This window comes from Ciconia boyciana, chromosome 4 (genome assembly GCF_034638445.1).
Source record: "Ciconia boyciana chromosome 4, ASM3463844v1, whole genome shotgun sequence".
NCBI classification, from domain to species: domain Eukaryota; kingdom Metazoa; phylum Chordata; class Aves; order Ciconiiformes; family Ciconiidae; genus Ciconia; species Ciconia boyciana.
In genome coordinates, this window is record NC_132937.1 from 51,393,406 (window position 1) to 51,411,473 (window position 18,068).

General features: G+C 38.8%; 1 protein-coding gene across 1 annotated transcript; it reads left to right on the top strand.

Annotated features, from left to right (window-relative positions):
• Positions 1 to 645: 645 nt before the first annotated feature.
• On the top strand, positions 646 to 10,844 carry TYRP1 (tyrosinase related protein 1). Its single transcript, XM_072859410.1, has 7 exons — positions 646 to 1,027; positions 3,814 to 4,136; positions 5,501 to 5,705; positions 6,647 to 6,814; positions 8,365 to 8,544; positions 9,925 to 10,071; positions 10,639 to 10,844. The coding sequence occupies exons 1-7, from the start codon at positions 646 to 648 to the stop codon at positions 10,842 to 10,844; spliced, it is 1,611 nt and encodes a 536-aa protein (XP_072715511.1).
• Positions 10,845 to 18,068: the final 7,224 nt, after the last annotated feature.

Genomic DNA, 18,068 nt, shown 5'->3' on the forward strand with positions numbered 1-18,068 from the left:
ATTTTGGGTTAGACACAGCCGTAGGACGTGCAGAGATAGAACAGAATCTTAGCAGAGGAGAGGTACCAGAGAGGGAGAACAGGTACAATGCATGAAGCATTGTAGCTTCCCTTTCTGGTAGAGCTGCCATTAGAGAACAGCAAGCGAACACGGAGGGGAACTGTTGAGTAAAGAACAAGATACACTAATTAAATGCAGAAAAGAAAGGCATGAAGGGCGGGGGAGGTTCAAAAAACTGGTGTGTTACACAGGTTTTAGCATTTTGTGGTAGTGAGGTAAATCTGGTTGGCAGATGTACAACATGAATGAACATTTGGGAAGCACTTAGAAGTCAATGAGCAAATATAGCTCTAGGTAGTTACTATCTTTTCTGCAGATAATGAGAGGAAAGAACTTTAGTGTCTGTAGTTAGAGTTCTTGCTTTTCCAGTTAGAGTATTGAAGTGCACGGTTTGGAGGCACTTTCTGGGCTGGAAGGGGGAGCCTGGAGGTTTGTATAACTTGTTTTTGTTCTTTTCTCTTTCTCTCTTTCTTTCTCTCTCTCTCTCTGTAGAGGGAGCTGGGTGTCCCATCTCAGGAGAGGAGAAGTCAGCGTGTGTGGACCGCCGGCTTTCGGAAGGAGCCGGTTGTGCTGGATCCCGCCGTCATGCAGCTCCCCATGCTGCTGCTCCTTTCCCTGCCACTGCTTCTTAGCATGCTCGGCCAAGCTGGAGCTCAGTTCCCTCGCCAGTGTGCTACCGTTGAGTCTCTGAGGAGCGGCATGTGTTGTCCAGACTATTTCCCTGTGTTCGGGCCAGGTACTGACCGGTGTGGTGTTTCTACGGGGAGGGGCCGGTGTGTACAGGTGACTGTCGATTCGCGACCCCATGGCCCGCAGTACATCCATGATGGGCGGGATGACCGTGAGCAATGGCCCATACGCTTCTTCAACCAAACCTGCCGATGCAACGGTAACTTCTCTGGTTACAACTGTGGGTCATGTCGCCCCGGCTGGACTGGACCTACCTGTAGCCGACAAATCAATATAGGTAAGACCATCAGAAATATGACATGAAAGTTGCCTGTTGGTAGTGCTTGCTTCTAAATGTACTTACCGTATTTCTTTTCTTTAAAATATAGAATGTCCCTTATATTTATTTAGCAAATGTACATTGCCATAGGGATTATTAAGGCAGCCGCCAGATGTACCAAGCACCTACCTTTACTACCCAATAAAAGGAAGAAACAAAACCTGTAGGCTTTGGGACCAAGGACCAAGTCCATTAAAGAATAGAACATCTAAGTTGAAAAAATTGTATTATTTGGAATTATTTAAGAGTAAAACAATGTATATAGTTGCTTAGATGCTGGCTGGGGTTAAACCACAACAACATATATGTGTGTTTGTGAGTATGTCTGGGAATAATACATGTCTAGATATCATGTTTAATACCCTGCAACTACTTTAAGTGTGACAGCAGCTCTTTTGATTCAAAATCTCTTGATACATTTCTAAACTATGTACCTGGCCTTGTAAATTTTTACTTACCTAGTTGCTGTCAATGTCTTTAAAAACCTTAACTCATGACTATCAGCTGTTCAGATGAATCAGTACAGGGACTGGTGGGCCTTTCTGAGAGTTCTCCAGTTTCAGTTTAGTCCAGAATATCAGTAAACAGATGTCTAAAATTTTTTGAAGCGGTTATGAAATCCTTGTAGGACTGAAAAAATGCTGTATATTGCAGGTTAATTGAAAAAGACAAGCAGGCTTGGGGACAGATCCTTGTCCTCAAGTCAAAAACATCTGAATGAACAAAATTTCAGTCTTTATTAGTGAAAGTTTAAATGTGTTATTGAAATCCTGTAAAATCTATAATCCCTCAAATGAATGATGGGTTCTGTTGACATGAGAAACACCAGGTCTCTAGCACAAATGTGCAGTGCCTCTTGCAAAAACAGAAATCAGCACTGCCATTATTTTCACTAGATAGGAAATGCTCCACAAATGTGAGTGCATGTTCCAGCAAGGGTTAACAAAGGACCGCTTACGAATTCAAAATCTTAACAATAAGATTCCTTAAAAACAACTTATTGAGGGCTGTGGGAAAGACCTTAGGATTTTATTTATCCTTTGAGCTCCAAGAAGCAAACTAGAAAACAGAAAGTATGACACATGAATTGGATCTGCTAAGCCAGGTTGCACCGTCTGATGCTCTGGCCTGCTCTCATTAACAATGATGATAACTCTGAAAAATAACAAAGAAATAAATGTTAACACACACTAACTTAGCAAAGTAAATCTGGAGATAGACAAAAAGCATTTTTAGCTGATTTTCTAGGGTATACAGGAGCATTTTTTACTTTTCTTGCTTATTAAATCCTTTACAACTCAGTAAAATGCTAAGCAAATCAGATTTATCATGCATGACAACATGAGTTTAAATAGAGGAAATTAGCTTCTTATTATGCTTTAAGTTTCCACATGGAGGTCACCTCTTTTGTCCATCCATAGAGCTGGCCCCAGCTGCTCAGACTTTAGAAACAATTATTGGATTACTGCTGGCATAGCCATATAAAATATCTGTAAAATGCAGTTTAGTGCCTTCATATCTTCTAAATGCATGCCTAATTTTAATAATAGTCTGAATTTTTTATTGTGGTTCAGGCACATATTCTGAAAAATAAAAAGGTTAAGATGTCTATGTAAATGAAAATTAGATGGATATTTTTAGTGCGCTACCTAAAATCAACAACAAAAAACCCTTCAGTGACCAGGGCTAGCATATCAGTTCAGTTCTGCAAAACAGAAAAGCATGTTTCAGCATACAGAGTCCTTGGATGAAATTCATGCTTCATAAAAGTGTTTCTATAAACTTCAGTGAAGCCAAAATATCCCCCACTGAACCAACTTTATATAGTGAAAAGTAATTCACTTTTATTCTTCATATTGATTCATGCTGAAGACCTGTTGCTTCTCATCTGAACATACTCTATCACTCATTTGGGCAATTATGGACTTTGCAGTATTTTTTATAATGAAAATGAGTGCATGTTGAAGAATACCTGTGAGGACATCTACCCATGTCTTAGTCTAAACTTAACCTGAAATCTTCTGAGTCCAGGTGAAAGAGTGCTGGACTGGGACTGAGGTGATGTGGGCTCTGTTCCTCTTGCTGATATACTGGTATTTCAACAACTCAATTTTCTTCCTAGTTTCACTGTCTGTTTGCAGAAAATGATATTTTTAAATGGTTTTGAGATATAACTGCTAAAAAGGACTAATATATGGCTGTTGTTAATACTAGAAGGTAGTGACATTAAAGAGAGATGTTGTACTGTGTGAAATTCACAATTCACTGGTGAATCTGCCATTTTTCCTACAAAGGTTCAAGCATAAACAATGTACTTCTTCACTAAATTGTCAGGTGGTAGAGCTTCTGATTATTATAAATTGCTATATAGTATTCTTTTCTTGTAAAGTAATACGACAGGAAACCTTAAGTATATGGGATGAAGTTCTGAAAGGTTTGTGTGACAAAGAACTGTCTTTGTCATTTCTCTGATAGGATGGAAGGATAATCTGTAACAACACTTCTAAAAACACTAAAACCACAAGGTTTTGCACTTTATTTTTATTCAGCTCAACCTTTCTGATATTAAATAACATTTTCTATTTATGCTCAGTACTCTCTGAATTGCCCCAGTAAAAAAATGGATGAATGCTTGAAGAAAAAGGGACTTGCCCAGAATTATTAGGAGCAAAATAAATTAGTCTTGTGAGATCAGCCTTGAGTGCCTATTACTTTGGTAACTTGCTTTTTCTGTATCCTCACAGTCAGGAGGAATCTTTTGGATCTGAGTGCAGAAGAGAGGAGGTATTTTGTGAATGCCTTACACCAAGCCAAGGTGACAATCCATCCTGACATTGTTATTGCCACACGAAGACGTGAGGAAATATTTGGACCAGATGGCAACACACCACAATTTGAGAATATCTCCATTTATAACTACTTTGTGTGGTCTCATTATTATTCTGTCAGGAAGACTTTCCTTGGTGCAGGGCAGCAGAGCTTTGGGGGAATTGATTTCTCTCATGAGGGACCAGCTTTTGTCACGTGGCATAGGTACCATCTACTGCAGCTTGAAAGAGACATGCAGGTAAAGTTTGCGTTAATGCTGAGCCATGTGTTCATGCTATGTTTTGTACAGCTACAGAACTTCTCCCCGTATTCCAATAGGCAAAAATCATAGCAGTTCTTCCTATGCATTGAAATAATTCTGCTTCAATTTCAGTAACTCATTAGGTATACTAAACTTAATAGAGTGTATTTAGGTTTTACTGTCATTGTTATAGAGATGCTGAAAATAATATTTCAATCAGAGTAACGAAAAATGTAAAAGTTACATAAAAATCTCCTGTAAAAATAGATACAAATTCTAGATATATCCATAGAAGGCATTTTATTGGACCAACAAAACTTACTGCCAGTATTATTTTTAATATCAAGGCCCTGATTCTTGACTAAGTTAGACTAATCAAAGCAGCAGAAATTCTAAAGAAAAGTATTACAGAAATGGCTTGGGGATTCAGAATCACATTTTATTTGTATAATTAGCGTAACTGGTTACAGAAATTAGTGCTTTGTTACACTTTGTTCCATAAATCAGTGATTCTCTTGTTTCCCTTTCCATGTGCAGACCTATTCATAAAAGGAATACATTATTTTATGGACCATCATCCTTCTTAAAGAAGAGAGTATTAAGTTTTCAAGGTTAGGATTAAATAGTCTTTGAAATAACTTCAAGTGTTTCCACTAGCTTCAATGGATCTGCAACAGGGTGAAGCAAAAAATCCTTTCAAAACCTCACATTTGACATCAGTGGCATTTCATTGTGTGGAAGCCCTAAGCAGTTCTAGCTCTTGGTGATTTAATATATATTCCTATTTATGTTAGTAAACTTGATGATTAGTTAAGCTAATTTGGCTGGCCAACACCTCCTGGTATATAAATATTGGAAGTCAGGACACACTCTGGAACTGTTCAACTCCAACCCATACTAAACCAAACAATGACAATTTGAAGGGCCGGTATCCCTTTTCCTTGCTTTACCATCTGCGTAGTTGTTCCACAGTTGGCTTAGTTATTCTGCGTGCTACAAATGCTGCTGTTGTTGACAGACCATGAAAAATATTTGGAAAAATGGGGTATCAGTATTAAGTGATGTTTCTTACTACTCCCAATATGGTTTCATGGAAGAAGTACTGTCTTATTAATGAGGGAGATCCATGACTCAATGCAATAGTCCAACTATCTATTCTGTTGAACAAAGGCATCAATGTCAAAAACTACCAAAAGCTTTTATATAGATTTCATAGATTTTCCATAGATTTCCTCCCCTCCATGAGGCAGGACTCTGACTCTTACTAAGATGTATTTAACTGTTTTTTAACATCCTTCTGGCAGTAAATATTATAGCTGTTTGGGGCACACATATATTAACACCATATTTATGTGGTTTAGAACATGCTGCAGGACCCCACTTTTGGACTGCCCTACTGGAACTTTGCAACAGGACAAAACACTTGTGATATCTGCTCAGATGACTTGATGGGAGCTAGAAGCAATTTTGATGTCTCCCTTATCAGCCAGAACTCGATCTTCTCTCAGTGGCGAGTGCTATGTGAAAATATAGAAGACTATGAAACTTTGGGAACCATCTGTAACAGTAAGTATAACTGCTGGCAGACATTTGGAGAGGAAATCCTTTCAATAATAAAGAAATATACTTTACATTGCAATGGCTTTTCCCAGCCAAAATGTCTTAAAGTGGTTTTTGAATATTCTTGATGCAAGTTTCATCAGTCTTCTGGCACAGTACATACTTATCATCTGCCTTGCACTGAGGCACCAAGCAGTTCAAAATTTGATCAGGAGCTTGTAGCAGAGGGAGAGCTTTGACTTCCCTTCTTATGCAGTACCTATTCATCTCCTGTGCCATAAATAATTAAATCTGGCAGTGTCATTTCTTAACTGAAGCTTAAGTTTTCTTCTGACCACTCCACTTACCACCTTTATTGCATTCTGCTTCTAAAAGGAGAACATCTAATAAATCCCTGTGTTAACTATGTGGAGCATGTTTTGAATGTGAAGAATATTGAATCCTAACACATCTACCTCAGCCACAAGAGCTAAAAAATCCCAGCAAGATTCTTGTATATTCATCACCTTCAAGCCACAACTCAGCATCTTCATGGAAATAGGGGGAAAAATAGGGAAAAAACACAATATTGGGTTAGTCACCTACATAATCAGCTACAGTCCTTTCCCCAGATACTCTGTCAGGACATCCTTGAAACTTTTGTCCCACGTCTCATTAAGAAATCACATTGAAAAACTATAGAAAATTTTCCCAAAGCCCTTACAGAACCACAAATTTCAGTAAGAGGCTTCTAGATGCTTTTTTAAATCCTGGTGAAAAAGGTCCAGCACACAGGACACCATGAAGATTCAGATTCTTTGCCTGACATGAGGAACTGACCCATTCGTTCAGTTTAAGTGTCATTTGCGAGGAATTTTTTTTCCGCCATGGTTCAGTCATTAGAAGGATGCATTCTGTGGCCTACTGTTTTGCATCAGTATTCTTTTCTCTCTTCTCTCCACCCCCAGGCACTGAGGGTGGTCCCATTCGAAGAAATCCTGCTGGAAATGTTGCACGGCCTATGGTACAGCGTCTCCCAGAGCCCGAGGACGTTGCTCAGTGTTTGGAAGTTGGTGTATTTGACACTCCTCCTTTCTATTCCAATTCAACAGACAGTTTCCGTAACACAGTAGAAGGTAAACATGGCAAATCAAAGGACCTGGAACAACTCCAAATAAGTCAAGGGAGCAGGCTTGCCATTTTTCCTGTTGGAAGTATGAGTTTGGAGACAGTCTATTGGACACTAAGAACACATTGTTTTTAGCATTAAGTATTAGCTTAGTATTAAGGGGGAAAAGGCTCTGGGTAAAGTACTTTATAGCTTATGTCAGCTCTTTAAATGTGTAAGAGCCTCAAAAGTCTGTCACTGGTGTTCTAAGTAGAAACTAGCTGAGATCAAGTCCTTGCGACCTAGTAATAGGTTGCCATTCCTGAAAACAGAGAGCCCTTGCCTGCAGATTGATGCAACTGCATCCTTAAAGGAGGCAAAAAAGTGCTCAGAGAAGTTACTCTTGTATCTGAATTAAAACAAACAAAAGAAAGCAAAACAAATTGTAAGCCTTGGTAGACTTAATGAAATGGTATTGAAGTAGAAATTGAAGTCTGGGTACAGGATTTACTGCTAGACATGTTAGTCCTTCTCTCTGGGCCATTTAACTCTGTTCTTCTCTAAGCTCTACACATTTAAAATGAAATTTTCAGTCACTGGCATCTGAATACACACCCCCTAACACAGAAACCAGTCTAAAGAAAGCAGCCCATGCTGTTCAGCCAGTGTACTGCCAGCTGCTTCTTCACTTTAATAATCCTGAGTTCTTGACAGGAAAGACTAGGATTCATGAGAAAAGATTACTAAGTTCAGATCCCTGACAGACCTCCCGTAGATCCTCTGGCTCTTTTGAAGAGGCTTAAGTCCTACGAAGGGGAAGATCTGCTCCATTTGCTTTCTCTTGGAGAACAAAACCAAGAATCTGCACCAAACTTTTAAGTATATAGGAAAGTTTTGGATACTTACCACATTTCACAAATGGTTATCAATATCTAGGTATCTAAACATGGCTTTAGCCAATTAACTGTACAGACCCTTCTCTGGACAGTTTGGCCAGAGCTTGAAAACAGGAGGTTTTCATGATGCTTCAGATCCTGACACCTGACATGAGAGTTACAAGGTGTTGAGCACTAACAGAGTTACATAGGGTATCTTCACTGAAAAAAACAGAGCATGTGAAGCTTTCTGAGATGTGTTGCAGTAAGCATGGAAATGATGTGTGGAAACATAACAGCTGGCTCATTAGAACAGATGGCAACATATACACACTTAAGTCAGCAGTTAGAAAACACATGCAATTATTTCAGTTATGCTGAAAGATATGTAGGTCCCAAATATATACCCTTATTTTCATGCTATGATGTGGTTTATTTTGGCCATTTTTGCATTAGATCCCAAGAGCTTTGCACTCCACATTCTCAGCATTCTTTTGTAAAGGCTATTTTAATCTGCAAATTATGCATGCTAGGGACATTTCTCAAATACCAGTAGGGAGAGAATTTGCTGCTCATTTATGTTAAGAAAGGCAACACAATAACATGACAGCCTTTCAGAAAAAAAAGTATCCAGCTTGGACTGCAGCTTCCAAACAAAACCTTCACTGGGATTTTTTGTGTTCTTCTTTGTTTGTATATTCAGGGTACAGTGATCCTTCAGGGAAATACGACCCAGCCGTTCGAAGTCTTCACAACTTGGCTCATCTATTTTTGAATGGAACAGGAGGGCAAACTCATTTATCACCAAATGATCCCATTTTTGTCCTCCTGCACACATTTACAGATGCTGTTTTTGATGAGTGGCTGAGAAGGTATTCTGCAGGTAAGATGTGCTCATGGACAGAGGTGGGATGGGTAGTTGTCAGTCTTTGTAGTCACAGGAGCTCAGCTGCTCCATGTGGGACAACAAGATGCCCCTAAGCTTAGGAGAGAGGACTGGAATTTTAACAGGTAGTATAGTTAACAAAGACAAAGTAATAGCAAGCAAGCTCCCTTCCTCACCCCACTGACATCCATTTTCAAATCACTGGGACTTGGCCAGAGATACCAGGCACAATTCAGGAAAACAAAATGTACAAATACATTGTCTCCGCAGAGCAAAGACAGTGTAACCATGGAAGGTCCAAACACTTCATGGACATTCTGTCATTGTGTGCTGTAAATATCTATGTTTCTTCTTGTCAAACAAGATCAGATGCCATGCACACCCTCACGATTCATTTTGACCACCTTTGTGATTTACTACCAGCATTCCATAACCATTTCCATATCCTTTCAAAGGATGGTCACTGTTGCTGCCCTGCTTCTTTAACTCTGAAAAGAAGAGAGAAAAGGAGTAAGGGAGGAAGTGAAGGAGAGGGAGGAAGGAAGGACAGAAAGAAGGAACTGCAAGGAAAGAAGAACAAAAGAAATAAAGAAGGAAGGAGACTGGCATCAGTGAACTAGGCAGAGAATTCTGTGTAACCCCAATATCTGTGCATTAGTCTGCACAAAGCTGTGACTGTATTCGTCTTAGGACAATCCAGCCCCCTCGTCCTTCTTCCACCGAAGACAGCTGCTTCTGCAGAGGACAGTTGTTGCACAACTGAGACTCCTTTGTGCAGCTTCCACAACTTGCCTCATGTATTTTTCCCATGTCAACTATCAAAGAGCAATTGTATCCCCTTGTGGTACTTACATGACCTGTCACAAGCTTTTGCACTATCTTACCAAGATAGACTTTTTTTTCTTTTTTTTTTTTTTTTGCTTCGGCTGACTTTCTCCTGATCTACTATAACATTGCAAAAAAATTCCACTGGAGTTCATATCAACTGCCCTCCTGAAATGCATGAGAGAGCTCTTCATCACTGTTATAATCAGACAAAGCCAGATTGTAGCAAAAAGGTTTTCCAAGTCCTCCATATATACATATTTCTCCTTTTCCATGTGAGAAGAAATGAAAAGCCCAACACAGGCTGAAAGTTTTACAATTTACTGGTGGTTTCTGTTAAAAAACAGAGATATCATTAGTGGTCTTGCTTTTGGACAGAGCAGAGCCCTCCATTCTGGCTCTGTTATACTGGAAAACCAATCCTAGATTAATTTAGGTTAGGAAAAAAAAATGGAGGTACTCAAAACCTTGAGTCACTGTTGGAAAAAAAATGAAGTAGTGTAAATTACTTTGATTTTATTTACAGAAGTGTGATTTGACTTTCAAATTTAGATATCTCAACATATCCACTGGAGAATGCCCCTATTGGACATAACCGACAGTACAATATGGTGCCTTTCTGGCCTCCAGTTACCAATAATGAAATGTTTGTTACTGCACCAGAAAACCTGGGATACAGCTACGAAGTCGAGTGGCCAGGTAAACTGTCCAACCTATATGCTGCCTCTTTTTTTCTCATCATGTCTTTCTCCCTTTAAGTTTATGCATCATATAACAAAGTTGGTTCAAATTTCATAAACAATATTTAATACCTTTGTAAAGGTCTATTTCTTTTTTCTTGCTGGGCTTTCCAAATCAGTTGTGTTTGGGATTTAGTACAGCTAATAGCTACTGATTATAGATTGTTCCTGCATGAAGCTCCCACCATCCACTTCAAATTTTGGAGAAGTTCTTATTTGGATCTAAACCTTGCAGAAGGTCCTTATTCCTATATCATGTGCCTTCATTAAATCACTACAAAGAATGCAAATCCCTCACAAACCAGATAGCAGAAAAAAGGTCCAGGACTGTTTTTAGAGTGTGACAAGAGAGACTGAAATTTTCTCACATTTTGGAACAAATAGTATCAACCAAAATTTAAACTAGTTCTGCTTCATGACTCATTGAATAATGAGAGATACTGAGCTTCGGTCTGTCCCTCTGATGTTTATCCATATACTTGACATTTACTTTTAATAACTTTCCCTTTTGGTCTCCTTCTTCTAGGTAGGGCTCTCCGTGTCACAGAGATGATAACTATCGCAATAGTGACTGCACTGGTTCTTGTTGCAATTATCTTCGCTGCTGCTGCATGTATTGTACGTGCCAAGAAAAATAAGGATGAGTTGCATCAGCCTCTTCTTACTGACCAGTATCAGCATTACTCAGATGATTATGATGGCATACCAACACCGAGCCAGTCTGTTGTTTGAAGAGACAGCACTTTTTTGCATCTGACTGAAACTGTTTATTTTGCTGTATTTTGTAAATGGTGGTCATCCATCTGCTTTAAAATAAAGAGCATAAACTGTCAGCTGTCTTGATATGTTTGCTTCAGGCTTCACCTGTTTCATCACACCTAGGCATCAATAAGTCACCTTTACAACGCTAATTCTGTGTTGATTTTAATAGAATTCAACTAACTCTTCGGGGCTCACCTGCAAGCCTTTTTCATGCATATTTCTCTAAAATCTGGTAAAATTTAGTCAAATTGCCAATGTCATCTGACTTCACCTAGCCTTTATACCCAGAATACTTTTACGAGGTACTTTTCTGAAAAGGTCAAGTCTAGAATGGGACAGAAGCAGAATCCAAAATACAAGTAGACACCTTTGCTAGGTGAGTGGGAATGTGTTTCAAAACAGCCAGCGTGCCAGGCAGAGAGCTACAAGGGAATTCTGAGGTGAGCAGTGTTTTTGAAATCCAACTTTATTCACAGAACATAGTTTTGATCTTATTGCTGCTTTTAGCTGGATCTGTGAAAAGAGATTCACCACCGAGAAGCCACTCCAGCATTTGGACACTTCAGCTGTATGTTCAAATACAGCAGCCTGAAGGGGACATCCATTTGAAAGGATAGCTGGCAGCAGCCTTTGTTTTATTTTCATTTTGATTTTTCACTCTCACTCTCTTTCTCTCTCCCACTATCCCCATGGCAGGGCATTCTCCCCTGCAATGAGAAACCTTGCTTCAATTCTTTCCTGCAGGAATTTAAACCTGTATCTCTTGTACTTTGAGAGAAGGCCCTAGGCATCAGACTGTAGAACAGACTTGGAAAAATAGCCATATGCAACTGCTGTTTAATTTATTCAACATGAGCCAAAAGGAGAGCAACAAACTGACACCTGCCTTCACAGCCTGAGGCAGGGCTTGAGGAATCTGGCTTCAAGACTCACCTTCTATCTCATCATAACTGGTTACCAATAAATAATCTGATTGTCTTCCTATGATGGCTTATCAAATCTAAATTAGCAGTTATTAGCTGACATACAGAGATGTTCCTGGGTTCAGACTACTGAATCCCACATCATGTACTCAACCCTCTAATTGTCAGACTATAAAGTCAAGCTGTCTCTTGTCTCTCTGACCCCAGCTTCAATAGAAATGGCAAGTAATTTGGATTGAGCTCCTTCAGTCTGAGGCAGCTCTCCTAGACATTAAGTTATTAGGCAAAAGCAGGCATCATTTATCTCCTCCTTCCAGCCATGCCTTCTACGTGCTGTGTTAACCTCAGTGGTTTCAGTGAGTACCAGGTGTGCTCAAAGCACATTTACTCAGTTGCACAGAGATACGTAATTTATACATTGAGGATGATGTAAATAGGAAGACAAGTACTCTTGGCTAGGCGAGTGGAAGATGAGTTATCATCTTAACCCATCTTACCAAGCATGGGGCATGGACAACAACAAAAATTTACACACATAACTGATATTTAGGAAGAAAACTTTCACCTGTGGCACTCACAGCACAAAAGTAAATTAGACAAAGGTCTTTTGGGTTGCGCTCTTGGTTTTACCTACAGTCTAGCCAATCAGCATTTCAGGTACACAAGCAGCAGCTTGGATTTCAACTTAAATGCCTGTTTCTGCCATTCTTGCTTGTACTGAGTAGCAACTTAACAAGTCATCCACTTTAGTCATTTCAATGGATTAAAGCAGGGTGATCCAATGTACTTTGGATTGGGGTCAAGAGACCTGGATTTTATTCTTAGCTCTGTTACGGACCTGCTGAATGTTCTTAGCATATTTTTACCTCTGTGACTCATCTGAATCATTTATAAAATGAAGATAACAGAATTTCTTTTGTAAAGTGTTTTTACTTCAGTGGATGAAAAGAAGCATACAGAAGCTTGATCACAGAAGGAAAATGGCATAGCAAAATCAGATCTTGTGAAGAGGACGTTAGCCATTAAAGCCATTCAATCCTTAAAGCAAAAGCATACACTCACGTTTTGAGCAGGCCATAAGTCTTGTGGGTCAGAGAATGAGGAGACCTGCCTGTTAGTTACAGCTGCCACCCATAAATGAAGGAAGCAAGGTAGATTTTTATAACAGACTTAAAAAGAAAAGGAACAGCAAGCACAGGAATTAGAAGGGGAAGGAAAGTGGAGAACTGTGTGTGTGACCCATTCTTGATAAGAGTCTCACAAGTCCTTCTTTCTCTGGTCACTATTTGCAGTACTCTGAACTATGTCTGGGTGTGGAAAAAAGTTCCTGCTGTTCATTGAAGCCGCTTGGTGTTTGTTCCTGAGCTAATCTGATGGGGAAAAACTGGTTTTGGTTTGAAATCTGAAATGGCCAGCATTATGAGAAAATTAAGAAAAATAAATAAACACTAGAAAATTGAGTGTGTGATAACTATAGGCTTTCACTTGTTATATGCAGGCAAGAACAGGTAGCAGAAGTCAATGAAGAGAAGAAAGGAACTGAAAAGCTGGAAAAAACTGCTAACGGAGAAGTCCTAGGTGCAGCAATTATGAAGCATGTGATGTCACTTCTCCCCATGACTGTTCTTCTCATGAAGGTTTATTCATATAAGGGTTGTATAAGACAGCTGTAAAGGATATCTGGAAATGATAAGAAAATAGAGCTAAGTTCATGTTGAACTGATAACCATGCCAAAAGGAACTGTGACATAGGTAGCAAAGGGTTGGCACCATTAAGGAAAAACTGAAAGGAGCCTCAGATTTGGATATAAGCAGAGATCTCTACAGTGTTGACAGACAGAAATTCTCACACAAATTAGAACTGTGTAATTCGTGTAAAATTTGGAGATTGCTGAATAAGCGTTGATAATGATGCTAAGGGAACCAAAATCCATGTATACAATTGGTGACAGACCCTTTTTCCACAAATAGTTATTGGCCTAATAAAATGTCATATTGCTATTGTTTTGACTTAGATTGCAGTGACTGTATCACAAAAAAAAAAAAAAAAAAGAAAAAAAAGAAAAAAAAGAAAAAATATTTTTAGGCCTCTTAGGTGTCCTCTACAACTGGGGATGTTAATGATTTTTTATGGTTATTTGCCTTCTTAGCTCTCTAACAGTATCTAAGTTTGGCGTTTGAAATTTATTTCTTATAAAAAGCAAATTAGTAGACAGTAACCAGTGAATTCAAACAGTAACTCAGATTCTCTCCAGACAATATTAAATGAACAGAGGTTTTGAGAATATGCAAGAGAGAAAAGGAACAGGTCAGGAATTTTAGAAATAAAAAGAAAGCTGCCAAAGCTTTCTGGAAATGAAATATTGAAAAGGTTCTTTGACCATATAAATGAAAATGCAATAAATGCAGAGTCAAGATTAGCACTATCCAGGTACATTTTCCTATGTCAGTGATAGTCAACCTCCATTTTCAGTAAGATGAACTATGCTGGTCTTGTACAGGAAGAGTCAAAGACTTATGGAATGAGAGACAGAAATTGCCTTTTCCTTGCAAGAATTATAAGACAGAAGTTAAACAATATATCTGCATCAAGACAGCAGGTAATTTCCATCCAAGAACCTAAAAATTATATACGAAACTGTAAGTCCATCTGTAAGGTGTTTGAATAATTTTATCAGGTCAGCCGAAGTATTGTGCAATTGAGAGCAGCAGTATTTTATGGGGAAGAGAAAGTAGAAATGTTCTGTGCAACTACAAGCGTATTAATTTAGACTCAATAGCATGACAGTCTCCAAAACAAACCATGAAAATACAATTGGAATCAAATACAGCACAGATTTATCAAAGTTAGACCATGCTAGCTAGCTTAATAGCTTTCTTTGAAAAGATAATTCAAAGGTTTTATTTAGGAATTATATTGACGCTGAAGCCTTTAATAAAGTGCCATGTGCTTAAGCCTGAAAAGTTAGGAATTGGAATAGGATCTGCAGACCGGGAAGCGAGTTAACTAGAGGAGAGATGATGTCCTGGTTTTGGCTGAGATAGAGTTAATTTTCTTCCTAGTAGCTGGTATAGTGCTGTGTTTTGGATTTAGTATGAGAATAATGTTGATAACACACTGATGGTTTAGTTGTTGCTAAGTGGTGTTTACACTAGTCAAGGACTTTTCAGCTTCCCATGCTCTGCCAGGTGCACAAGAAGCTGGGAGGGGGCACAGCCAAGACAGTTGATCCAAACTGACCAAACGGCTATTCCATACCATACAACATCATGCTCAGTATATAAACTGGGGGGAGTTGGCTGGGGGGCAGCGATTGCTGCTCGGGGACTGGCTGGGCATTGGTCGGCAGGTGGTGAGTGGTTGCATCACTTGTTTTTTCCCTGGGTTTTGTTCCTCTCTCGCTCTCTTTTTTTCCTTCTCATTACAATTTTTGTTATTATTATTGTTGTTGTTGTTGTTGTTGTTGTTATTTCCAATTATTAAACTGTTCTTATCTCAACCCACAAGTTTCCTTACTTTTGCTCTTCCGATTCTCTCCCCCATCCCACCAGGGGGGGAGCGAGCGAGCGGCTGCGTGGTGCTTAGCTGCCGGCTGGGGCTAAACCACAACAGATGATGATACAGTACTAAAATAAGTACCAGAGCTACAGGGCTAGTCCCTATAGCCCTTTACTAGCAGAATTACAAAGACTGAATCAGCCTATTTAATTCTTTCAAGAGAGATGTTGCACAAAACCACACTGCGTGGATAGTCATCACCCCTAGGACAGTACTGAAAGAGAACATACAGAGGGATAAAGATAACCTGCAGAAATACCTTGTGAACTTTAAGATTTGAAGAAAGGTGAGAGGAAGTGAAACAGCACAGTAATGATATCTTCCCTCTTCCCCTACATTCCAGTAACATGAATTTCTATTCCCACATGCAAAATTTTCCAGTAAAGAATAAAAAAGCATTGCAAACAAGCCTATAACAGAAAACCTTATGCCACCAATGTGATACTAGTGTGAAAACAGCAAAGGCAGTTGGTCAGATGAGGTAGCATAGTTTGTTCAATAAATGTACCATATATCCTGGAAGTTTAAAAGATTCTGTAAGTTGGCTGCCCACAATAAAGGCAGCATCTGGGGAAAAATCTCCCTTGCAAACTGGGATTTCTACATGAAAAAAAATATTTTCAAAGACAGATTGAAGAATTTAGTGGAAGCTGGTGCGCGATTAGGCTGTCCAGTTATGTTCCTCTTAAATGGTGGGTAGTAAAATCATAACTTGCATTAACATCTGCTTTGGACACAAAGCTGAACTATTTTTGTAACTTAGAGAAACATTTCTAACCTCAGAAGTTTCACCTCTCCTATGTGTGGAAAGGCTAAGCAACGCTGGTTAATAATGGCTTTATGTTGACATAGAATTGGAATGACTCCCAAAACAAGATTTATTGCTGAAGTGTATTCAGTTTGTCACCTTAATATTTTTTATTGTCCAAAAAATGCCTCCCAGCTAAACATTTGACTACCGAAAGAATAATTTGACAAGGAAGCTTGATTAAAACTGAGATGTTTATTTTCAAAATATTAATTTGGAGCAAAATGTATGGATCTCCTCTCTCAAAACTGAATTTTAACTTGAAATCTCATTTAAACTCCAATTTAGAATGAAAGTGCTGGCTTTAGCAGATGCTTTGTTCAGGTGCTGTTTTATGGTAAAGGGAAAGGGAAATGGCATTCACAATATTTGCTTCTTGCTGCTCATTGGAGGGAATGAAAATAGCACAACTCCAACTAAAATAAACCTTGGATTGATTTCTGTGTAGATTTTTAAATATAGAGCATAGTGTGCATTGTTTTTTGTCATCCTGCCAATCCCCCCCTTAATGCCCAGAGGTATCTAAGGTAAGCCACTGCCAATTTCAATTATGTGCATCTCTTTTCCCCCTTCACCCCTCAAATGCTGGAGGCAAAGGAGGGGATCTAAACAGTAATTTTACAGTAAGTTAGGTTTGCATGCACATAGAAACTGACTTTAAGACCTTTGGCAATCAGTCAAGCATGGATTTGGATTTTATAACTAGTAAGAGGTCTTCAAGGAATAGGACTAGTATCTTGCTGAAGTCAGTACCCCTGATCAATACAACAGGGACCCATGGTCCTTTGCTTGAAGCAAAGGAAGCTGCAAGGGAAGACACAAGCAATGCTGTAGAATTAAACATCCTTAATTTGAGGCTGAATTGGTGATAGGATGACTGCCTAAGAGGATTTTAAGCGGTCCACACAACCTGTCTGTTTACTAGTCTTGTTAAGTTTTATTTTGCTTCAGTTCAGAAAGGTTGAGAGAAAACTACTGATATAGATAAAAGGCCTTGTGCTGAAGAAAATTTTTCCAAAGAAAAAAATGTCAAGGGAGGAGAGAGGAGGGAGAGAAAATGTTTGTTTAGAAGCTGAAAGTTGTGTTGTAGCTGAAATGGTCTCAGGCTATTAAGCTTGAAGTTTTCAGGAAAAACAATATCTCTCTCTAGACTACCAGATAATATACCAGAAAAAAAGTAGCTCCAAACAATATTGTTGCACCTAAGGCCTCCAAGAGGAATTTTGTCTCTTTGTATCACCTTCTACAAATCAATATATAGGAATGATTCTCAGTATGAGCAACATAGTTAAAGACAAAGAGTGAAATAGAATCAAATAGTATCGAGTGATTGAATTATTATGTCATGCATGAATCAAAAGTGAAGATGCTGGTTTCAACTGGACTTTGGATAACACAGATCATCTGTACTTCTTATTTATTAATTTATATGGCAAAAAAAAGTCACCCTTGATAATGCTTACTAAGCAATTGCATTTAATATGAGCATAAAACAAAAGTCTCCTGTTTAAAATAAGGTGAAATTTCCATTTTACGTCTCCTTAGGAACCGTATTTTACTTATACCATGGCTTCAAGATTGCTCGCAGTAAAATTCCCTTGTGCTGCGCCCACATCCAAGCAGGGACTACACAATGTAGGGCCTTCAGCCGCAAACAGGGTTTGCTGCTTGCCACAAGGTGGCACTTCACCAAACAATTCAAGTTGTTTTCTGACATGGAATAGAAACCTTCTCTACTTAACTAAAAAGTCACTTCAAGTTCCAAACACAATTTTCTAAGAAGGTATTTTGATTTGTGCCCCTCAACCTCCTATTCCAAGAGAAGTCTGGCTTCTTTTTCTTTGGGACACTATTTAAATTGTTGCAGCTCATTATTTTAAAAACAAATCCTTAACAGAAAAAAT